Source organism: Molossus molossus, unplaced genomic scaffold (genome assembly GCF_014108415.1).
Source record: "Molossus molossus isolate mMolMol1 unplaced genomic scaffold, mMolMol1.p scaffold_m16_p_18, whole genome shotgun sequence".
NCBI lineage: Eukaryota > Metazoa > Chordata > Mammalia > Chiroptera > Molossidae > Molossus > Molossus molossus.
Genome location: NW_023425353.1, coordinates 37,288,053 through 37,313,418, shown reverse-complemented (window position 1 = coordinate 37,313,418; position 25,366 = coordinate 37,288,053). Strand labels below are relative to the sequence as shown.

General features: G+C 37.3%; 1 protein-coding gene across 3 annotated transcripts in view; it reads left to right on the top strand.

Moving 5' to 3' along the window:
• The first annotated feature begins 186 nt into the window (after positions 1-186).
• The window catches only part of DNAJC13 (DnaJ heat shock protein family (Hsp40) member C13), a 117,099-nt gene continuing 91,919 nt past the window's right edge, over positions 187-25,366 (top strand). For 2 of the 3 annotated variants that reach the window (XM_036266124.1, XM_036266126.1), the window contains exons 1-2: positions 350-449; positions 15,824-15,904. In XM_036266124.1, the coding sequence (XP_036122017.1) occupies positions 15,837-15,904 (68 nt within the window). In that variant the 5' untranslated portion in view covers positions 350-449; positions 15,824-15,836. Of the gene's footprint in view, positions 450-15,823; positions 15,905-25,366 lie in introns of all 3 variants that reach the window. The other variant, XM_036266123.1, reaches the window with a different exon arrangement.

Below are 25,366 nucleotides of genomic sequence, written 5' to 3'. Positions count from 1 at the left end.
GCGCTTGTGTAACTGTTGGCGGAGGCTGCGTGGGCGGGCCGGCAGATCACGAAATTTCAGGGAAAGGGGCGAATAGGACTGGAAGGGCGGGGAAATGCACGAGAGGGGGCGGGGCAGGAGGCGGAAGAGTTGAAATCAGCTGACCGGGTCTCGTGACAGCCGGGGCGGGGGCGACGCAGGCGTAGTAGAGCGCGGTCGCTCAAAGCCTGAGCGAAGATGGCGGCCTCCAGAGTGAGCCTCTGAGAGGCAGAGGGAGGAGGCGGAGGGGGCGGGGAGGCAGCGCTGCCGGGCCTCAGGAACCCGCGGCAGCGGAGCTACAGAGCCTCGGCGGGGGAAAGGGAAAGGGGAAGTGGTGAGGGGGAGGAGGCCGGAGGGCGCCTCATCCCACTCTGGACGCAGAGCCGGCGGCGGGAGGAGCTCGGGCTGGAGCCTCTCCAGCCTCCCGCAAGGTAAACCACTCCGGCCACCAGACTCTGGGGTTCTGCTTCACCTTTTCCCCCACGCTGCGGGGACTTGGGAAGGGGGGGTAAGGGCAGGGAAAAGGAGGGCTGTGTCTTGGCCGCCGCAGCCTCCGGCTGCTAAGGAAAGCAGATTATCCTTCCCCCAAGCTGCTGAGCTGGACCCCCCACACCCCCCATATCCTACTGACATTCGCCTCGGGGGTTCCTTTGGTCAGCCCTACCCTGCCCTTTTTTCTTTCTTTCTTTGTTTTTTGGTTTTCTAACCACCACGACCCCTCACTCTCCTCTGCAAATTCTGAACCCCACACGTCCCTTATTCCCTACAGGGCTCCGCCCTCGGGACTCCCTTCCAGCCTCCTACCTAGGCTGAACGCTGTTCCTCCTAGATGCTGGCAACTCTTGTTTCCTTGGGTCAGCGCCCCCCCCCCCCGCCCCGCTTGTACTTTGTCTTTGTTTCGTTTTGTTAGGAAATGGGGAGCACCCACGTCGTTTCTTCTCCAGTCTCCTCCTTTTTCAAAACCAAGTTTTCCCCGAAGGCTTTTTCTTTTTTGCTAAGTAGCTTATTCATGATGGCCTTTCTTCCGCTGTTGTGATTCTGCCTCTGAATGTGGCCTTTGGAGTGGGCAAAGTAGAACTGGGACGCTCAGTGAAGTGGCTGTTAAACGCAGATTTGATTTGATGCACTTAAGGAGAGTGGCTTCCTTTAAATTGTCTCCTTATTTTAGGATGTTCAGTTAAACGTTCATGTCTTGAGATTGTTTCCTTTATCAGTTGCTTTGGGGAGGGAGTAAAAAGTGTCCCCCTCATATGACAGTGGCCTCCTAAAATAATAATTGCTCCCTCTGCTTTTCTCTTTGACTCTGCTCTGATTCCTCTTTTAAAAAATAACTAAAAGGCCTCTACTCTCTGAAGGGCTTTATGTTATAGGGTTATTTTGAGCCTCTTGGAGTGTAGTGTCTTCGGGAGAAGAAAGTAAAGTTTCAGGATATAGTTTCAGGACCTGCCTCAAAGATTGTCTTCTTGACTGTATTTTCTTTCTTATTTTATGGCTCTGATAGATTTCTAGGTTTGAAAGTACTGTCTGCAGAGTTTGAGGAAATTGCTCACAGTAGTCAGGTTTTGTAGGATATTACCAGTATCCTGTGTGTCTCTGGGAATATGAAACAGGACTTGCCTTAAAAAAAAAGAAGGAAATTTAGAAAACTGCTGGTCAAAAATGTGTTATGCTAAAAAGACTTGATTTCACTATTTTTTGGTTTCTGGAAAGGTCTTTGTTGTTTGAGTTATCATATGACAGAAAACCTTCTTAACGTTATAAATGTACTATGAAACAGTGTTTAATTGGCTATATCTCAAATGTGTGTTTTGCTGTTAATACCACAATGGAACATAAGATCTTGTTTAGATAATATTACATTATACTCCTAGTTTGGAAATAGGAAGTAGGACATATTAAGGGAGGAAAAGAGGAGTCAGAAGGTTATTAAGAGAAATGTAAAGAACCTTTATAGTTCAGATTATGGAAAATATCACCATTTGTATTCCACTGAGAGGCAATGGATAGTCCTCATTTTCTAAAGTGGCGGTAGTAAGTAAATAGTCCAAAAAATTTGGTGAAATTTTTTCACATTATTGGTGAAAAAGTTATGGAATTGTGGAAAGTGTGGGTTACTTGTAAAAATTTAATGTTATCCGTAAATAAGTGGAAACTGGTTACCTGGGTGATTGTAACAATACTGGCTTCATTAAATTTGTAGAAAGGTTGGTAGTGCAGTCTGGTTCTCAATAGATAGTAAATTATGGTAGAAATAAAAAGGATCTGTTTCAAGTAATTTGGCTCCATTCCTTAATCAGTTCTGTTTACATCGGTGAACTTGAGGTTCCATTGCACATAACTTGCACCTGCTTCCCTGATTGAAGTACTTAAAATCAGTAAAATACAAGCATACCTTGTTTTACTGCACTTCACAGATGCTGCGTTCATTACAAATAGAAGGCAAGATCCTTCACCAGCAAAAAGATTACTGTTTGCTTTATTGCGATACTTGCTTAATTGCATTGGTGTGGAACCAAACCGGCAATATCTCTGAGTTATGCTTGTAGAAGCAAGGCTATGCAGATAAATTGTAGCAAAAGTTTGGTTGCTACTAATACTTTTAGGTCTAAATGTTGACTGTAATGTTTAGAAGTAATTAAAGAGGAATTGTTTTGAAAGAGATTCTTTAAGTTAATGCTTCTCAACTTATCAAACCCAATAGAAACCTACTTTTTATTCCAAGTAATTTGTAACACCTCTTTTACTACCCTGAAATAGTTTAGAAATAATATAACCACTGCCTTTGGCTCTGGAACACGAGGAAGATTTGCTGCCACTGTTCATTAAGAACTGCACTGACCTCAAATTCATGACTTGTTTTTTGGAATCTGTTAAAGTGCTGAGGCCATAGAGCAAACCACTGGCCCAAAATTTAAGGAGAGAAAGAGTAGACATGAATTCACATTCACCTTTAGACACAGCTGGACTCTGGTGAGAGTTCATCTAGAATAGCTGACAAAGTCATGAAGGCTCAATGTACCTTCTTCCAATCTCTATCCACAAACCTCACTAGGTACTTCTAGAAAAGATTGGAAAGGGCCCTGGGGAGTATCTGTTGTGATACTGGCATAGAGGAGGGGAACAGTGGCAACACTTTCAGGAGAGGCAAAAACTGTTTGATTCTTCTCTTCTGTCTCTCCTTTGGAACAAAAACCTTAATCTGTTGAGGGAAGGGTTTCTCTGCTGGCCCTGTTAGTGAGCATTCATTGAATTCGGGGAAGACAGTAGTGGGGGAGGGAATCTTCTCCTGGGGAAAGGGCACTGGCTGCAGAATGCAGCCAGGGGATCACACCTCTGAGATCCAGGTACATAGAGTATGCATAAAACTGAATGTTAATCATAGAACAACAGAGACTATACCCTGAATCCCCTGCCACCAAGGTAAGATGTTTTGAATAACAAGTAACTGCAGAATACTACTAGGAGCAGAACAAGATTATGCAAAGAGGCACAGCACAAAGAATCAGGCAGACATTGCTTCAGTACACCAACCCCCTGGGAACCACAAGCTATTGTGCAGGTATTTGAAGCCTGTGGTACACTGGGGATAATCACAGCAACAGCCAGTCATAAACCCAGCCCGACTCCTAAACAGATTAACACCCTGCACTAAAGACCTAGCAAAGAAAAGGTGTGCCCGTTTCCAGTTACAAAAATTATTTACCCTTGTCTCTGCTGTCCTATACAACATTTCCAGCTCTCAACAAAAAATTACAAGGCATGCAAAAGGCAAAAACAATTCCCAAGAGAAAGAACAATGATCAGAACTACACGTTGATTAACATAGATCCTGTTATCTGATAAGGGAATTTAAAATGACTATATTATGTTAAAGATATGAACAGGAAAGTGGAAAACATTCAAGATCAGATGGGTAATTTTATCTGAGAGATGAAAGCTATAAGAAACAACCAAAAGGAAAACCTAGAAATTTCATTACACAGTAAAGAAATGCAGAAAACCTTTGGACTCATCAGTAGATTTGAACATCTAAGGAAAGAATCAGTGCATGTTCAGATGTCAGTAGAAATTGCCCCACTGAAACACACACACACACACACACACGTTTAAAAAACCCAGAAAATCCAAGAACTTGGGGATAATATCAAATATATATATATGTATATTTATAGTTCAGATATTTCAGATATTCTCTATTCTCCTCTGGGATTCCAATTACATATGTATATGTATATGTATGTATGTAATTGGAATCCCAGAGGAGAATAGAGAAGAAATATTGAAATATCTGAGGAAATAATACAGACTTTTCCAAAATTAATGTTAGACATCAAACCACGGGTCCAAGAAGCTTAGAGAACACCAAGCAGGATAAATACCTGGCCCCTAAAAATGAAAGCAAAACACAACCAGATATACTGTATTCAAATTGATGTAAACAAAGGACAAAGAACATCTTAAAGGTAGCCAAAGAAAAGAGAAAACATACAGAGTAAGAAAGAAAGTTACAGCAAAGAAACCATGCAACCAAGGAGACAATTACATGGTAATTTTAAAGTACTAAAAGAGCCTGGCTGGTGTGGCTCAGTGGTGAAGCATGGATCCATGCACCAAGAGGCCGCTGGTTCAGTTGCCAGTCAGGGTACATCCCTAGTGAGGGGCACTCAGGAGGCAGCCAATTGATGTTCTCTCTCATCAGTGTTTCTATCTCTCTTTCCCTCTCCCTTCCTCTCTCTAAAATTAATAAAGAAAAATAAAAAATAAAGTACTGAAAGAAAAAGAGCAAAAATATCTTTCAAAAATGAAGACAATATAGACACACAAAAGCTAAGAAAACTCAAGTATAATCTCTTAATTTACATGATAGGGGCATTCTTGAAAAATTATATGCATGTTAACTGGAAAACATACTTTGTGGGATTAGTTTATAAGTAGTTATTTTACCTATGTGAATGACCACTTGGATATTTGAAAGTTAATTGAGGCCAGTTCTTCAATCTGTGAGTTGTCTTGTACTTTGAGGGGTGTCTAGCCCCATCCACTAAATACTAGTAGTGTTTCTAATAATAGTCTCTTAAGGGGCCCCAACCATTACTTTAATTTAAAAAAATATTTTTTAAATCTTCACCTGAGGATATTTTTTCATTTATCTTCAGATAGAGTGGGAGGGAGGGAGAGAGGGAGAGATGACAAACAACATGAAATAAAGAAAGAAAGACTGAAAGACAGGAAGGGAGGGAGGGAGAGAGGAAGGGAGGGAGGGAGGGAGGAAGAAAAAGCAAAGCAAAGCATCCATGTGAGAGAGACGCATCAATTGGCCACTTCCCACATGAACCCTACCAGGGCTGGGGACCACACCACAATAGAGGTATGTGCCCTTGATCAGAATCGAACCCAAGACTCAATGGTCCGAGGGCCAATGCTCCAACTGCTGAGCCAAACTGGCCAGGCTAATTCAAAATTTTAATCAGTGTTTTTCAACACACTTTTCTGCGTCAGCAGTGTTCACATGCTCAGCAGCACATGCCAATCATAGTTCTTAGTCATGAATTTTAATCATAGGAACTCTTTTGAGAATCAGATTTAGGGAATATCTTTGTCCCAAGTAACTTAAGCCAACATGATTGTAATCATTTTTTTCTAATTTAAGACTGTTACCTGTGCAAAAGTACATTTAAGTGGGGTTCATTCAATAAAGATAAACATTTAATTTGGTAGTATTTTTTTAAAGATGCTCTTACCTTTTTTGAACAGGCTACCTATTTGAATTTTACTTTTTTTATGGACTACTTATGAAAACAGTGATCTCTAAAGCAGTCCAAAATCAGTGGGCTTTTGTAGTTTCAGCACTCTAAGTTGCCCTTAGAAGTAGATCATACTGCCTAAGCATTGTTCATAATTTCATCTTTTGATGAACAGATTAAAAATGAAACTCCTAAAGCAATCTAAAGTAATTGTTTTGATGTTCTGATTTTGTCAAGTAGAGTTCTCAGAACATAACTGAAGGATTGATAAGGTTATGAAGGAGACTTTTTATAATACATAATAAATACTGCACTATATTAAAATTTAAAATCTCAAACTTGGATTTCAGACTTAGTCATTTAGTGTATGGGGTTTCTCTCTTCAAACTTCTAGTCAAGGTACAGAATACATTTTGGATGTTTATCAACTCAGACTAGATAAACCATTCTCCCCCCCCCCCCCCCCCAACCTTAGAGCTTCTGGGTTTAATTTAATTTAATTTTATTTGTATGTGCCCCTAGCGGGAACCGAACCCGGGACTCTCTGGTCCGCAGGCCAACGCTCCAACTGCTGAGCCAAACCGGCCAGGGCAGCTTTTCTTTTTTAAAATAATTTTATTAAGGGAGAAGTAAAGAGAGGAAGAGGAGAGATGCTGAGAGAAAGGAAGGGAACAGGAAGGGTTGGGAGGAGAGGAGTGGAGGGAGAGGAGGCGAGGAGTGGGTTTAATTTTAAAAGTGGAATTTTTCTTTTATTAAATGATAGATTTGGGAGTGTTCTGTAAACTGTGAAGCTCTGTGGCAGAGTTAGATAATAGAGCTATTTCCTGGCCAAATTAGAAACCTACATGTTGCTATTTTGTATTGGGTGAAAGGGAAATTGTAGCAACTTAAACTATTTGTCTTTCATTAAGTATAAAGAGAACAGTGTTTGGATATTAGGATGCTTAGTGTGAACCTTTAAGTTGTATTTATTATATACATAGGGAATTTTGTCTCCTGTGCATTTACTATATAGAAAAACAGCTACAAGTTAAAATATGACAACTGAAAATCTTTTTTACCCAGTAGGGTCTATTCACGGCAATAGAGCAAGATTATTAAGTGGCTCTTTGTGAGCTGATAAGTTTTTGAACTAATATAATTTGTTCTTGCATAAGTCATGTTGCCTTCAAAAATTAAATGAAATAGAAAATAGGTCTAAAAAGCTTCAAGAATACGTACAAATGAAAATTATATAAATGATCAATAGCATTAATTTCACAGATTTGTTTCCAGGGAACCTTTTTTCTGCCAAGGGCCATTTGGATATTTATAACATCATTCCAGGGCCATACAAAATTATCAACTTAAAAATTAGCCTGCTATATTTGGTCAGGCTAATTTGGTGAGGCCTGTGTTATTAGCTGATACTGATTTCTCGGGCCTTAAACAACCCACAAGCTGGGACGTTCCCTACCCCGGCCCTTAGTTGAACACATTTTTTAGTGTTTTTTTTGTTTGTTTTTGTTTGTTTGTTTTTTCAGGTGAATATTTCAAGGCATTTTTAAGTTCTGGAAAGGGAAGAGCCATAATTATGTATCTTGGAAACAGTGTTATTTATTTTTTTATAACCACATTCATGTCTGTTTTGTGAGAAATAAGGATTACTCCTGCCAGTGTGGGTCAGTTGGTTGAGCATCATCCAGTGCACCGAAAGGTGTCTGGTTTGATTTCCAGTCAAGGCCACATGCCCGGGTTGTGGGTTCAGTCCCCTGTCAGAGTGCTTATGGGAGGTAACCAATGGATGTCTGTCTCTTTCTTTCAACAAAAGCATATTAAAAAATAAAAAGAAAGAATTATCCCCTCAGATGAAATCAGCATACATATGATTAAAATATGACCAGACAGGTATCTTTTTCAGTGTTTGATTTATATTGAGTACACAAGGCCAACAAAATTAACTGCTATGGTTTTTATGCTTGCCCCTCTCCCCATTAAGATACTATTAAAAGTGTTTCTTCAGATTTAGGGGTTGCTTTTGAATTTGTGTTGCCCTTTAGGTTTGTGAATATGTATCCAGTTTCTAATTGGTAAGGAATGTATTTTTAAAAAAGAAATGGTGCGGAGGAATCTTAGATAATTTTGTCCTATCCTATGGTGGTGGAAGAGTATTTTAAAGAGTATTTTGTTGTGACAGACAATGCAAACATTTCAGTGTTATAACTTCTGAGTAATTATTTGGAGATATGATTGTCAGCTTAAATTTGGTATTATCACTGGCTTTCTTTCTAACAACATTATCTCTGGAGTTAGGGGATTCTTCAACAAGAGTTAAGATGGAAATAAATGTACTAACACTTTACTTTGTGATCTATTTTATAGCAGTTTAACAGGGTATTGTATACATTACACATACTGATTTGTTGTTTGTTTAGAAGAAAGTGCTGTTTACTTGAGTTATATGTTAAAACAAGTTGAAAATTAAAAAGAGGTTAAAGTTTATAACAGTTTTCTCCCATACACAGCACATTCTGACAGTCTAGTTGTAGCTTTTTAATCTGGGTAAAAATTAATGTTCTGTTAACCATTTATATATATATATATATTTTACCTTTTATTTGAAACTGAACTAACCTGGTGATACAATTCACTCAGATTTTGAATCCATTTATAAATAAAAATGGGTCTTTAAGAAGCCAATAATAAGGAGTCTCTCCTTAGTTATTACTCAAAATTAAACACTAACGGGCCTTAGCAGTGTTTCTTCTTTCCCCTGTATTTTCAATAGGATATTCCTGTCTGAGGAAGTATTCAGTTCATAAATTAGTTCCTATCATGTGAATATCTACCATATTTTTGGATGTAGTTTTATAGGGTAGCAGAAAAAATATTTCTATTGTAGGAGAGTGAGGTCAGAAAATAAAGCCAAAGGCAATTTTTCCCAACATAAAAGTTTTCCTCTACAGCCAAGTTGAAAGAACTTTACATTAGACACCCATATACTCAGCTCCAAAATTTTCACATTAACATTTTACTATACTTGCTTTAATACATAGCTATCCATTTTTCTATCTATCTTAGTTGTTGTTGCATTTCAAGTCAAACTCTAATTCATTACTTGAGAGCAGAGTTAATGATGAAAGAATGATGAAAGAATTTATTCTTTTATCTAGGGACTCAAAGTGGAAAAATTAGTATCATATCTGTTCTCAGGAAGTTTTCATATTTGTGTAAAAATCCGTTCCAGTTGGGCATGCAAAATACATGGTTTAATATAGCCTTTATTAATGCCAATTCCTTCATTTATTCACTAATGTATTATTTTTCTGAGTACACTAATTCATTCTTGGCTACATGAGTGTTCTGTTTAAGTTTTTACTTAATATAAGCTATGTGCATACACTTACTTTTTTACTCTATGTGCAAATTCTTTTGCTTATAACTCGGCTATAATCTGCCTGGGTGCCAGTGGTATTAAGTCCCTTCGTCTTTCTGTTCTTAGTGTCTATTTAATACAGGTTCTGCTCAGTGGACTCTCAAGTACTGCAATTTTGTGTCAAAATCATATCTTCTACAAGATGATTCTCATTTTATCCATAAATAATCTAAAATGGATTTTCAGTTTTACTGACAGTCATAAATTAGATAATGTGAGAACATTAAATGTTGTTCGAAAGCATGAAGCAAGGGAATTCATTGAAAAAGGTGAATCTAGCCAAAATGCTGTATCACTCTCAATTTGACTTTTTAACCCTTAGTACTATTCTCTCAAAAGAACAAACTGAGAAGTTGCAAAAAAGTTCTGTTGGTGTTGTAATATTAGGATATAGAGTGAGAACAACGGAAGCCAACTTGCAAAAATTGGAGGTACTTTGTATTAATTCTTGCTAATTTGAATAGTATCTCAGCAACTGGCAGGATGGCAAATGCTGGTGATATGGCTGCTACCAAGGTCTCATCCAACAATTTTTACATTTTTTAGTTGGACATTTTATTTATATTTATAGAATGTGCCTGTAGGTGATTATTGCTATGACCTGCTCAATGCTTGAGCTGCTTGATAATAAAAATTGTGAAGATTTTCGTCAATATTAAAGGGAATTATGGTTGCTTAAGAGTTTTTGCTTATGAGCAACACTTTTAGAAACATTAGAATTTATTAAAGAAATATGTACAGAGAAAATATTGAATGGAGATTAAATTTTTATTTTTCTTATTTCTTACCTGAGGATATTTTTCTATTTATCATTAGATAGAGTGAGAGGGAGGGAGGGAGAGGGGGGGGACACAGACAGAGAGAAACATCAATGTGATAGAGCCACACTGACTGGTTGCCTCCTGCAGGACCTGACCAGGGCTGGGGACAAACCACAACCCAGGTACCTGCCCTTGACTGATCGAACCCTCGACTCATTGGTCCACGGGCTGACGCTCCAACTGCTGAGCCAAACTGGCCAGGGCGAGATTAAATTATTTTTATGGGATCAAGTTATTTTTTACAAGTTTCTTAAACTATAGTTAACTTGTAGGGTCTAAACATACATTATAATTTTAAAATACTGGTTTGGTTTCATGTAAAGAAACATTTCTAATAATTAAGATTCCAAATATCTAAGTAGGGCTATTTAAAATGTGCTAACTAAAATTGACTTGCAAAATAGTAGTCTTTTGTAGGAACAAAGTTGAAATAAAGAGAAGCTTTAGGTTTATGTTATAGTTGACAAGATAATTTTTTGAAATTTCATCTATCATGATTATCTTGCCCTGGCCAGTTTTGCTCAGTGGTTAGAGTGTTGGCCTGTGGTCCGGAGAGACCCAGGTTCGGTTCCCTCTAACGGCACATACCTCGGTTGCAGTTTGTCCCCGGCCCTGGTAGGGTTATGTGGGTGGCAACCACTCGATGTGTCCCTTTCACGTCGATGTTTCTCTCTCTCTCTTTCCCTCCCACTCTATCTGAACAAAATATCGAAAAACATCCTCGGGTGAGGATTAGGGAAAAAAAAATCATAATTATCTTGATTATATATATTTTTTCTTTTAAATGTTTTAGGATATGTGCATTTTAAAGGTTAAAATAATAAATAATGACACCCTTGTGTACTCCACCCAGTTTAAGAAATATAAAATATTGGTATAGTTATTTTTGAATGAGCAGATAAAAACCATGAGTTCTTAAAAAAAAAAAAGCTGTGGTACATTTACACATTTACCATGAGTACTTATTAAATCAATAAAATACTGTACTTTTAAAGGTAGAATTTCTAGGTGATAAACACTGGTGATAACACTTTGAAGAGTATAAGGGTTGCCATTAATAGATGAAAGAAGACTTAGAATCAACTAATTTAATAATGATAACTTTCCCCCAAAATGCCTTAAGATGTACAGGGTCCTATAAGGAATCTTGAAAATGAAAGAGGTAATAGCAATACTCAAAACAACTATTGCATATCTGGGATAGTATTTTTAAAGTACAGTAATGATTATTATGATTGCAGCCAATAGTTTGGGGTGCTTATTCTGAACCTAGCATCACACTAACCCATATTCAAGTTATCTTGTTTAGTCCTCACTACAGCCTTTGGAGACAGATACTGTCATCTATATTTTATAGTTGAAGTGTGATTCCAAGAAGTTAAAAAACTTGTTCAAAGACAATGCAGCCAGTAAATGGCAGTTAATACTAGTCTTGCTTTGGCTATATCTACTGTTTTAAAACTCACCACCCTTACCTTGGTGATAGATTATTAAAACTACTTCAGTTATATGTTAATGTAGCTTCTTGTGTTAGTCATTAATTAATGTTTGGTGTGTAGAATAACAGCTCTGGTATCTCTGCTACGGGGAGGTATTCCAAGTCAGTCTTCCCAGAGTAAATCATCACTTAACCACACTTGAAGGGACCCCTGCACTTGTCTTCATTCATTTTCTAATGGTTCTCGTGAAGTTGTTCTCTTACTTTGAATGATACATAGTCGGTATGAATATTCTTGCCCTATTTTTCTGATATTTGTCCATTGCCATTATGCACTAGTGAGTTGTCTGTGTATCTATAAGGATCCTCATGGTGTGAAAAAGTTAATACAGTTTTCACAGATCATTTGCCTACATTAAATGAAATGATGAAATGACTTTAACACAAAGAAGTTGAGGTTTTACTGAGAATTTAAAATAGATTCCCCCAAATCAGTGATACCTATGAAGTCATTCTTTAGGTTTATTATTATCATTATCATTATTATTAAATTTGCTTTGTTGTGAGATTATTTTGCTTCTCCTACCACCACTCCCCCCCCCCCCCCCAACCTCCAGGATTTATTAGGCATCTCTCTTTCTCCTGGGTCATACCCTAAGTTCTTTGTGGCTGTCATTTAAAAATCTTTATTATTTTCCTCTCACTTTTATTTTAATTTTAAAGTTTCTTAATGATATCGGCCAGTCTTGACTCAAACATTTTCTTCTTGTCAGTTTTCCCAAGATAGGCCCTTGGTACAGTCATTTATTTCGATGTCTTAAATTATGGACTAGGAATCCAAACTCCACTCTTAGATAGCAGTCATTCCCCTTTTCTGTTCTTCTTTTCTTCCGTTGTTCCAACGTTCAGTTATAGTATATAAGGGAAAAATATCTGTAGACCTATATTTTTCACTTTGGGCATGTTCTCAGAAATTCTGTGTTTCATTTCAGCGATATCATTTGCTACAAATAATTCAGAAAGCAGGGCTAATGATTGCTGGTTTAATAAATTTTAGTTGGCTGCCATCACAGATACACAGTCCAGAAGAAAAGTAATAAAATAACATACCAAATTGCAGGACTCTATTTAGCCATCTCTATACATACCTGGAGAAAGATGTCAGTTAACTGTTAAGAGAAATTTCCTCTCTGGTAACAATAAAGGTTTCTCTAGACTTGTTGATACATGTGGTTCTCTTATTATTCTTCAGAGCATGAATTGATACTTTTCCAGAAAGTTTGACAAAACCTTATTTCAGAGTACCTCTTAGATCATCAGGTTTGAAGTGGACATCAGAATTTCCCATAGGATTGCTGCGTTTCATTCAGTCATGCAGATACTGAGCACCTGTTTTGTGTCAAGCACTCTAGTAGGCTCTGGGGATACACACACACATACATTCATACATACTTACTTAACAGACAAAAATACCTCTCTGGATATTCTAGTAGGATTAGATGAGTGATAAATATAATAAATTGCACATCAAACTATGAAACGTGAGGAAAAGTGAGCAGGAGTCAGACGAATAAAGAGTATAGAATCAGGAGGGTGGTTACAATTTAAAACAAGATAGAATAAGCCTTATTGTAAAGGTGACATTTGAACACAGATTTGAGGTGAAGATGTGAGCCATATAGTTATCTAGAGGAAGAGGATTCTACAGAGTACAGAAGTCTTCACTAATTTGCTAATATGAAAACAAGTAGGAGGAATGAAGAAAGCAATTTCAAAATAGCGGTGTCTTTAAAAATTATTTTACCATTCAGTATATACCCAAGAGAAATGAAAACATGTTCATACAAACCGAATGTTTAGAGCAGTGTGATTGATAATAGCCCAAAAGTAGAAGCAGTGCCAGTTTTCATCAGCTAATGAATAGATAAACAAAAGGTAGTATTATTTATACAATAGAAGGAAACTAATCCATGCCACAACATGGATAAACTTTGAAAATGTTATGCTAAGTGAAAGAAGCCAGTCCCGAACACCACATATTGCATGATTCCATTTATATGAGATGTCTAAAATAGCAAACCCATAGTGACAGAAAGTAGATTAGTAGTTGCCAGGTGCTGGGGTAAAGGGGAATGGGGAGTGACTGCTAGCAGGGTTTCTTTTTGGGTCAATAAAAAATGTTCTAAAAATAGCAGTGTTTGTTGTAGAACTCTGAACATACTAAAAATCCCTGAGTTGTACAGTTTAAAAGAGTGAATTTTATGGTGTGTGAATTGTTTAAAAAAATTTTTATAAAAATGTTTTTGAAAGAAAATGGTTTTCTAATTATGAAAAGAATACTTGCTGGTTAAAAAAATTTAGACTAGTATATAAAGATATATAGATATAGATATATATAAGTATAAATAAAAGAACACTTAAATTGAATCACACTTGCAACCATTCAGTTTGCATTATTGACACTTTGGTATGAATCTTAAAATATTTTTTAGAGTGCATTACTAATTATTGAGGGTAGAAAAAATAGCCAAGTCACAAAAGAAGAAATAAATGGCCATATTCATTTTACTCAATAAGAAGCAAATGATGTAATGTTTTTAAAATTTATCATCAGTCTCTCTCTGTTTTTTTTTTAATCCTCACCCTAGGATGTTTTTCTATTTATCTTCAGATAGAGTGGGAGGGAGAGAGAAAGAGAGAGAGAGAAAGAAACATTGACATGAGAAAGACACATCGACTGGTTGCCTCCTGCACGACCCCCACCAGGGCCGGGAACAAACTGCAACCGAGGTATGAGTCCTTGACCGGAATCGAACCTGCGACTCACTGGTTCGCAGGCCGATGCTCTACCACTAAGCCAAACCGGCCAGGGCTATCATCAGTCTTGATTAGTAGCCAGTTCAAATAATTTATCCTGTAAACTTAGCTAAATTTAACTTTTTTCATGAAACAAATGGATTCTGGATTTTATAACTTCAAGGTTACAGTCAACAAACTAACCAACTAATTTTAAAATACCACACATAACATGGTCCTTCTGCATGAGGCTAGTTGGAACCTCACACCATGTGTGATTCAATACACAAGTTTGACAGTCCTGAACTGTTCTATATCTTTTTTAACCAGAGGAGTTCACTAACCAAACTGCTATAAAAGTTTCAGTTTTAACACATACTCTTATTTATGCACTTGTTCTAGTATATTCATACAGTGGAATATCCTGTAGCCTTAAAAATCATTTTCCCAAAGAATATTTAATTTCATGGGAAAGAGTAATATTTAATTCCATGGTGACAATGGGTTAAGCAGTATGAATGACATTCTCAATTTTGTTTAAAGAAAAAAAATGGTCAGGGCACATGCTTGGGTTTCGGGCTTGATCCCCAGTAGGGTGTGTGTGGGAGGCAGCTGATCCATGTTTCTCTCTCATAGGGATGTTTCTGTCTCTCTCACTTCTCTCTCTAAAAAAATAAAATAAAATAAAAACATTTTTTAAAAAGCCATCTATTTTTAGAACCAAAGGGAGGCTGGAATAATTATCTTGGATGTTAGGATGGAATAATTATCTTGGATGCTATGATGAAAGATTATTTATGAACATTTTAGATTTCTTACTGCATTACTTTTATAGTGAGAATATTGTTATATTTAAGTTAAATCTTATTTACAATAGGTTGCCTTTAAAGTGACAGCAAATGGCTGGCACTTACCCCCTCAACAAAAGCCTTTCACATGGGTTTGACACTTGGCAAACATTTTCAAGTGCCTATCATGTGCCAAGGCATTGTTTGGCAATGTGAGATTTAAACATTCATTTATTTGAAGATTTTTTATTGGATTCTCTACACTTGGGATATTGATGGAGGGCAGTTCTTGTCCTCAGAAAACCCATTGCAGTGGAGGAGAGCAGACAGTCACAGTTTGGTGTACTAAAGGCTGTGATAGAGAGGTGACTAGACCATTCCCTCTTCTTTAATTTGTTTTTGTTTTTTTTATCCTCACCCGAGGACATTTTTCCATTTTTTGTTCAGGTAGAGTGGGAGGGAGAGAGAGGAACAGAGAGAGAGAGAGAAACATCGATGTGAAAGGAACACATCGAGTAGCTGCCACCCGCACAACCGACCAGGGCCGGGGACAAACTGCAACCGAGGTACGCGCCCCTAGCGGGAACCGAACCCAGGTCTCTCAGGACCGCAGGCCGACGCTCTAACCGCTGAGCCAAACCGGCCAGGGCCCATTCCCTCTTCTTTAAAACCTGTGGTCTAGCAGAAAAAGTTGTGCCTTAAAATCAGTACCATATGGCAGGCTGTGAAAGTATGGTATGGGAGATTCAAGAAAAACTCTTAAGGATAACACTACTAAATTCACCCATATTTTTATCTTTCAGGTTTCAGCACAAAATGAACATAATCAGGGAAAATAAAGATTTGGCATGTTTCTACACAACAAAACATTCATGGAGGGGAAAGTAAGTATTTCTGTTGGTTTTATTTTCCTGTACTTCTTTAAAGTATCATTGTAAACATTGTTCTTTCAATATCTTGAGTTATACCACACAACCCAATAATGCCATTCAGCCTTTTCTTCTGAAAAGCATCTGTGCATATTGCAAACCCAAATGCTACACTTAGAATAATGTTCTTTTTCCTTTTCACATGTCAGGTTTTCTGTGTCTACCTTGGCAAGGAGTTGGGTAAGAATGAAAAATAACAATTAAAAGGAAAATAAACCGGTTATTCACCCTCTCTGCTATCAATTAATGTTAAGGTTATACATTAGAAACATAGTGTTAACTTTACAACTTTTATCTCCTAGAGACTAGCCTGTGTGTAATCAACACATATATCATGTCCATTTGATTGTTGGAGAAAATACAGCAGTAGTGCATTTTGTAATCTTTTTAATGTGTAATGAAATTTACAAACTCAGTTTGACTTTTTTCTTTTCTTGGGAGGGGACAGTGATATTTTTTAGTAGCTTGCCAGGTCAGACCAAGGTATAGATGCTTTGCTTTGTTTTCTTTTTGTAAAATGGATGGTAACTCCTGCCCCTCAGATTGCTGTAAGGATTAGATGTCGTGATATAAAGTGTGTGAAGCCCGGCTCGTGTGGCTCAGGGGTTGAGCGTCGACCCCTGTACCAAGAGGTCGCTGGTTCAATTCCTGGTTGAGGGCAGTGTGAAGCCCGGCTCGTGTGGCTCAGGGGTTGGGCGTTGACCCCTGTACCAAGAGGTCGCTGGTTCAATTCCTGGTTAAGGGCACGTACCTGGATTGCAGGTTTGATCCCTTACTGCCTGGAGGCAACCAATCTGTGTGTGTCGTGTGTCTCTCACATCGATGTCTCTCCCACCCTCTCTCTTCCCTCCCTGTCTTTCTCCTCTCCCCTTTCCACTCTAACTAAAAATCAATGGAAAAATATCCTCTGGTGAGGATTAACCAAAAAAAAAAAGTTTAGTCTCTGGTTCTTCTGAATAGTAGTAATTAAAATGAGTGTGCTACATTTTGACAAATGGGTGACTACATTATTCCAGATTAGACCTTAGATAAAACATAACTATTGTTTTTGTTCTTAACTTCATTTTTTAGGTAATAATGTGGTAACTCCTTAGAATGGTGCAACATCTGAATTCTGTAGCATTTCTGGTTTTCATTTGCAAACTGACTGATTTTGAAAGATTTGTTTAATTTTGTTTCCTTTTAGTAGCTCAAGTGTATTAGCTCCTAAAATAGATGGTGTAATTGTTATCCTTGTAGAATACTTGTCTTGAATTTTTTTCTTCCATTAATTTTATTGAGCAAAGTTAGAGAGGAAATTGGCATATCCAGGGTTATATGAGTCTCTTTAGTTCTTTAAGCAGCCTTAACAAATTTGTAAATTTAAATGATCCTTATTTTTTTCTCAAATGGTAGATTGCTCTGATCATCATAACTTCTGTTTTTTAATATAATTATAGCATGCTGATACATTCATTCTAAAGAACAAACGTACTGTAATATTTTTTGCTTTGTGAGCTTGTCAGTAATTGTGATCATCTGGAAATTTTTTTTTTATGTTCTTGGAGAGTAGTGACTAAGACTTAACGACAATCCACTTTTTTTCTTCATTTTTGGAACAATTTGGAGCAGAACTATTTCTGTTCTCTCAGCATAATTCCTTGCCTCCGTCATTCATACCTTGAAACTTTTTTGTTTTGTATTTATAACAGCTTTATTAAGATATAATTTACACAACATAAAATTAATCCTATAAAAATGGACAGTTTAGTGGTTTTTAGAGTTGTGAACCATCTCCACTAACCATTTTTAGAACACCTTCATAAATGCCCAAAAAAACCCTCTAAAAATATTAGCAATTACTTCCTTTCTCTTCCCTGCATTTGGCAGTTACTAATCTGCTTTCTGTTTCTGAATTTCCTTATTTAGGACATCTCATGTAAATGGAATCGTATAATATGTGGCCTTTTTGTGACTGTCTTCTTTCACTTAATGTTTTCAAGTTTCTTCCATGTTGTAGTATGTGTCAGTACTTTATTTCTTTTTATTGCCAAGTAATATTCTTTTTTATATAGATATGCCACATTTTTAATCCATTCATCAGTTAATGGACATTTGTATATTTCCAGGGGTTTTTTTGTTTGTTTTTTACTACAAATAGTGCTGCTATAAATGTTAATGTACAAGTTTATCAGTGAATCTATATTTTCAGTTCTCTAGAGTATATACCTGGGTTGTCTCTTTACTTTTTTGTTGGTATCTTTTGAAGCATAGAGTCTTATTCTGAGGATTTTCAATTTATCTATTTTTTTTTCTTTTGCCATTTGTGCCTCTGGTGTCATATCTAAGAAGCAATTACCTAATGTAAGGTCTTAAGATTGACCTCTGTTTTTCTTCTAAGAGTTTTATAGCTTTGCTTTTGGGTTTATTTTTATATATTGTATTGAAGTAGGGATCTGGCTTTCTTCTTTTACATATGGATATCCAGTTGTCCTAGCATCATTTATTGAAAAGATTATTCTTTCCCCATTAAATTGTTTGGACATCCTTGTCAAAAATCAGTTGACTATATCCCTGGCCAGGTGGCTCAGTTGGTTGGAGCCTTATCTCCTACACTAAAAGGATATGGGTTCGATTCCTGGTCAGGGTGCATACCTAGGTTTTGGGTTCGATCCCCAGTTGGGGTATTTACGAGAGGCATCCAACTGCTGTTTCTCAAATTGATGTTTTTCTCTCTCTCTCAAATTAATAAACACGTCCTTGGGTGAGGATAATAAAACAAAACAATTGACTATAAATATAAATGTAGAGGTTTATTCCTGAACTCTTCAATTCTATCCCTTTGTTCTATATGCCTATCCTCCTGTCTCAATTATTATAGCTTTGTACTAAGTTTGAAACGGGAAGTTTGAGGTTCAAGCTTTGTTTTCGAGATTATTTTGGCTGTTCTGGATTTCTTGCATTTCCATATGAATTTTAGAGTCAGATGGTCAATTTTACAAAAAAGGCTGCTGGGATTTTGATAGGAATTGCATTGAATCTGTAAATCAATTGGGGGATTATTGCCACCTTAACAATATCAATTCTTCTGATCCATGTACAAGGGATGTCTCTCATTTATTTAGATCTTTAAAATTTCTATCAACAGTGTTTTGTTGTTTTTAGAACTAAAAAACACTTTCTTTGGTCCCATAAAAGAGCAAAGTTTTCTTTTTGGCCTAAGCAAGCTATTTCTGATAGGAAGGAGTAGTGCAGGTTCAGAATGGAAAACTTCAGAATAAGGTTTTTATTTTTTGGGGGTATGGGAAATTACAAGTAAAATTTACCTATGTATCACTTTCATATTTGCATACATCAACTGTAGCAAATGTTCTGAATTTACGAGGAGCATTTTAGTATCTGAAGAGGATTTAACTTTGGTACATTGTGACATGTGGTGATCAGTCCATGGAATTCAAGGCAGAGCCCACTGCATCCATAGATAGTCTGCGTCATGCCTAGTAGAGAAAATTGAAAGAAGAGTTGAGGGAAAGTGAAAATGGTAAAGTTCTGATACTTTTCTTATAAGTAGGAATAGAATTCTACAAGAGAAGAGAGAATCTTCTCCTTAGCTGCCTGGTATTTACACACCTCACCAACTCTGATACCTCTGGGAATCCTGAGGTTTTTTTTCCCCAGTGCTTTGTTGATCTAAGCTCTTGACCCTGACAGCCTCTAACCCTCAGATGTGTCCATCCTGAATTCTCTTTGGGTTTTCTTTGTGTAACTCTTTGTGATTATTATCAGACAATCTGGGATTTGAGCATCTTTATCCAGAGGTGCAAGTAGGATCACATCTTTTGTATAGGAATTTTGTATTTTACACACGGTGTTGTATTAAAAGCTAGCTTTAGGAATGAAGATAACCTTTTCAACACATGATGCTGGAATACATGGGCATCACATGCAAAAAAAAAGAATCTAGGCTCAGACTTGAACCTTTCACAAATTAACTTAAAGTGGATCACAGACCTTGCAAAATTATAAAACTCCTAGGAGATAACATGGGAGAAGAATCTAGATTTCCTTGGGTTTGATGATATTTTAGATACATCAAAGACATGATCCATGAAAAATTGAATTGATAAGTTGGACTTCATTAAAATTTAAAACTTACGCTTTGTGAAATATGATATCAAGAAAATGTAAAGACAAATTGGGAGAAAATATTTGCAAGAGACATATTTGATAAAGGACTTTTACCGAAATTAAAGAAAGAATCCTTAAAACTCAACAATAAGAAAACAACCACATTAAAAAAAATGAGTCAAGCCCGGCTGGTGTGGCTCAGTGGTTAGGCATCAACCCATGCACCAAGCGGTTGCCCGTTCAATTCCCAATGTGCGGCATGCAGAAGGTGGCCATTTGGGGTTCTCTCTCATCAATGTTTCCATCTCTCTCTCTAAAAAATAAAAAAATGAGTCAAGCCCTGGCTGGTGTACCTCAATGGTTAGCATGTTGGCCCATGCACCAAAGGATCAGGGTTTGATTTCCTATTAAGGACATGTACCTGGGTTACAGGTTTGATCCCCAGCCCTGGCCAGGGCATGAGCAGGAGGCATTCAATTGATGTATCTTTTTCACATTGATGTTTCTCTCTCTCCTTCTTCCTTCCTCTCTCTCCCTCCCTCCCTCCCTTGTACCCTCTCTCTCTCCCTCTGTTACACCCTCTCTAAATATCAGTGGGAAAAAATATCCTTGGATGAGGATTAACAACAACAGAAAAAGAGTCAAGGCTCTGGTCTGATAGCTCAGTAGGTTAGAGCATTGTCCTGATGTGCCAAGGTTGTGGGTTTGGTCTCTGATCAGGGCATATACAAGAATCCGCCAATGAATACACAAATAAGTGGAGCAACAAATCGATGTCTCCCTTTCTCTTGCTCCCTCTCTCCCTTTCTCTCTCTCTCTCTCTCCCTCTTACTTTCTCCCTTTTCCTTTCTCTGTCCCTCCCTCTCCCCCTCTCCTTTGCTCGCTCTCTCCCTTGCTCTCACTCTCTCCCCCCTGCTCGCTCTCTCTCTCTCTCTCTCTCTCTCTCTCTCAAATCAATAAATAAAAATAAAGAGTCAAAGACCTTATAGATACCTCACCAAAGAAGATGTGCAGATGGCAGGTAAGCATATAAAAAGATGTTTCACATCATATGTTATCATGGAAATGCAGATGTAGAGATACCACTACATATCTATTGGAATGACCAAAATTCAGAACATTGACAACACCAAATGCTGACGAGGAGGTGGAGCAACAGGAACTCACATTTGTTGCTGCATGGGAAAGCACAATGGTACAGCCACTTTGGAAAACAGTTTGTTGGTTTCTTACAAAACTCAGTAGCCTCTTACCATATGCTCCAACAATCACAGTTCTTAGTTTTTTACCCAAAGGAGTTGAAAGCTTATATTCATACAAAAACCTGCATACAGGCACTTTTTTTTTTTTTTTTTGGTTAATCCTCACTCGATATTTTTTCATTGATTTTTTTTTTTAGAGGAAGGGCGAGAGAGACACACACACACATACATCAGTTGGTTGCCTCCTGCACAACTCGGACCATGGCCGATGATCGAATCTGCAACCCAGGTACATGCCCCTGACTGGAATTGAAACCTTGACCCTTTGGTCCTCAGGGAGATGCTCTAACCACTGACTCTTACTGGCCAGGGCTGCACACAGGTATTTATAGCAGCTTTATTCATAATTGCAAAAACTTGGAAGTAACCAAAATGTCCTTCAGTAGCTGAATGGATAAATAAACTGTGATACATGCAGACAGTATTATTCAGTGCCTAAAAGAAATGAATAATCAAGCTATGAAAAGACATGAAGGAAATTTAAATGCATATTATGGAATGAAAGAAGCCAATCTTTCCACTATATGATGTTGTAGAAAAGGCAAAACTTGGGAGACACTAAAAAGATTAGTGACTACCAAAGTTTAAGGGAGAGGGAGGGATGAATAGGCAGAGCACAGACAATTTTTAGGGCTGCGAAACTGCTCTGTATGATACTGGAATAGTGGATACATGTCATGCAGTTGTCCAAACCCATAGAATGTACAACACCAAGAGTGAACCCTAATGTAAACTAGAGGATGTTGATAACGGGGGAGGCCGTCCATGGGTTGTGACAGCGAGTATATGGGAAATCTCTGTGTCTTTTCCTTAATGCTGCTGTGAACCTAAACTGCTCTAAAAATAAAGGTTTTGTTGTTTTAAAGCTAGCTGCATTTGAACTAGAAAAAATATGGACCTTGCATCACAGAATATAAGTCTTAAAATACAGCTGATCTTCGAATAACATTGTTTCATTCAATGTCATTTGATGAGATGCTATAGGAACTTAATTCTTGTTTATATCAATTAGCCTGTGGTAAAATTGGTTTTGTTATATGTCATTTTGCCACAGTTCCAAGAACCTATCACGTATATTAAGTGAGAGACTGCCTTTGAGAGAGGTGGGACATTTTCTCACTGAGTTACTAGGACAGAAATTTGTACAGAGTATGTCCTATATATTTTTTCTTTCTCTCTTCAGAGTACAACTTGTGGTGTGAATGAGCCCTCTTATATGAAACTGATTTTTCAAGTGAAGTTTGACCAGAATCAGAGTATCCCAGTAATATAGCCAGATGAATGATCAATTTGTGTATTTTGTTTTGTGTTTTAAATATGAATGTAGCAGGTATAATTACTCAAAACATAGTGATATGAATTAGTCAGTTCAGTGACTATTGGAGTTTTGAGCCACTTTCTCCATTATTCATTCAACAGAATAATAGCAATAAGAATAGCTAACATTAGCCCTGGCTGGTTTGGCTCAGCGGTTAGAGCGTCGGCCTGCGGTCCGGAGAGACCTGGGTTCGGTTCCCGCTAAGGGCACGTACTTCGGTTGCAGTTTGTCCCCGGCCCTGGTTGGTCGTGCGGGTAGCAGCCACTCGATGTGTCTCTTCACATCGATGTTTCTCTCTCTCTCCCCCTTCCTCTCTCTCCCTCCCACTCTATCTGTACAAAAAATGGAAAAATATCCTCGGTTGAGGATAAAACAAAAACAAACAAACAAAAAAAAGAATAGCTAACATTAAATGAATTAAAAAAAATTATCTGCCCTGGCTGGTTTGGCTCAGCAGTTAGAGTGGCGGCCTGTGGACTGAAGGGTCTTGGGTTCAATTCTGGTCAAGGACATGTACCTAGGTTGCAGGTTCAATCCCTAGCCCCAGTTGGGGTCATACAGGAGGCAACAAATCAATGTGGCTCTCTCGCCTCCATGTTTCTCTCTTCCTCTCCCTCCCCTAACCCTTTTCACTCTATCTAAAAATCAATGGAAAAATATCCTTGGGTGAGGATTTAAAAAATATAGCTATCACTTATCGATTGTAAACAATAAATGACAAGCACTTTACATAGATTATTTCTTTTAATTCTCACATTGTGAGTTGTGTGTATATATTATCAGCATCTTCATTTGGGGAAAGTGAAGCTTAGAGAGGTTAATCAAGTTATCAGTGGATCCCTAGAAAGTGAGTTGTCCAGACAGTATTCTAACCCAGGCATTGTGATTCTAGAGCTGGTAGTTTTAACTATTAAGCTGTAGTACCTCCCTTAGCAGCACTTACCATTGATATCCAAACTCTTTGAAAATCTTTATATTCCAGTTATCCTTATTTTCATTTGATGGTCTAAAATTCTTGTTCAAGTAACTGGATTCTCAAGCTTTTAATAATAAAAGGGGAAAAAACCTGGATTTTATGAGAAACCTAAAGGCCTCTAGAAATTGGTGACCAAAACTAATTTTAAAATGGTTGAAAGAACTAGTGTGTTTAACCTAGGAAAGAGAATTCAAATTGAAAGTCTGATTGACAGAGAAATTAGATATGTTCTGTGTGAAGCTGAAAGGTAAAATTTGGACCTGAGCATGAAATTTTGGGGGACGTGTATATTGGCTTAGTTCTAAAGAGCAATGGTTAATATCTGCAGTACTAGGAAGTGAGTAGAATTACTTTTTGGAAAGGTAGTTAGTAGTAAACCATTAAAACTAGCCAACTTTGCCCAGGGTACTTACTATCAAATTTCAAGCTTAATGTTATAGGAACTAGAATAGTAACATAAAAGCTGCTTCTTTTTTTAATTTTATTCTTTAAAATGACCATAGCAGTTTTTATTTCTTATAGTGGGAAGCTGCTACTCTTACACCCTAGTCTCCATTTATCTTTTTTAAATTTAAATTAATTAAAAATTTTTTTATCTTTATTGTTGAAAATATTACAGATGTTCCCCCCCCCCCCTTGACACCCTCCTGTACCCCCTTCCTCGCCCCTCCTCCCGCCTTTACCACACTGTTGCTAATTTGAGGCCCATTGCATAGACTAGCCACTGAAAGGATTGAGGATCTTAATTTTAAAAGTAATGTATAAAGGTTTTATGACCTCAAGAAATTGTTTTGTAGGAAACATAAGCTTTTTCTGTATGTACTTTACAAATAGGAAGTAATGTTGAATTTTCTGTAGTTTGAGAGAACTGAATCATATAAATTGCTTTGCAGAAGAGTATGACATTGTGATGGTGGCCAATATATTTGTAGTATCTCTCTGTTGATGCTACTGCACATGTCTAATTGATACAAGCCAGTTAAGAATATTCAAGTCTAAATTAACTTTCAAACAATGACTGACAAGTATCTTAGCTCTTACAACTTGAAAGTTTATTTCAGATGTCTGAATCAGTTAACTAAATAATAAATAAAATGTAGGTCTTTAAGGGACTGATTCTCTTATTTACTGCTGCATCATTGAACCAAGTACAGTGTTAGGTGCTCATTTAATGCTGGGTCAGTCTATGGTAATACTAAATACAGTATCTGACCCAGCACATTAGTTTTATTTTTTAAAGTTGCCATATGAAACAAATCATGTTCTAAAAAGTTGTTACAAAGTAGAAAGCAATATTTATAAGGACTAGAAAGTTGAAGAATGATGTAACATTTTTATTTGCAGGAGTTAAAGTAACAGGAGTGTGTTTGTTTTAATATAAGTTAATGTAAGTTTATTCTGTCTTTAAAAATCTGAACATCACCTGTTAAATCCAAAACTTGATTATTTCTCCAGTTTTTCCTTCCATGGTCTTTCTTTGCTTTTAGATGATTTTTCTTATCTTCATTAGCTCTATTATTAGCACAATATATTTTATTTGTTCTTTATCAATTGCTATGGGAGCAAAACGCCCCATAGATAAAGCATTTGCCTCAAACCGTTTTGTTTTGTTTTGTTTTTTATCCTCACCCAAGGACATTTTTCCATTTTTTGTTCAGACAGAGTGGGGGGGGGGGGGGGAGAGAGAGAGAGAGAAACATCAACATGAAAGGGACACATCGAGTGGCTGCCTCTTACACGACCCAACCAGGGCT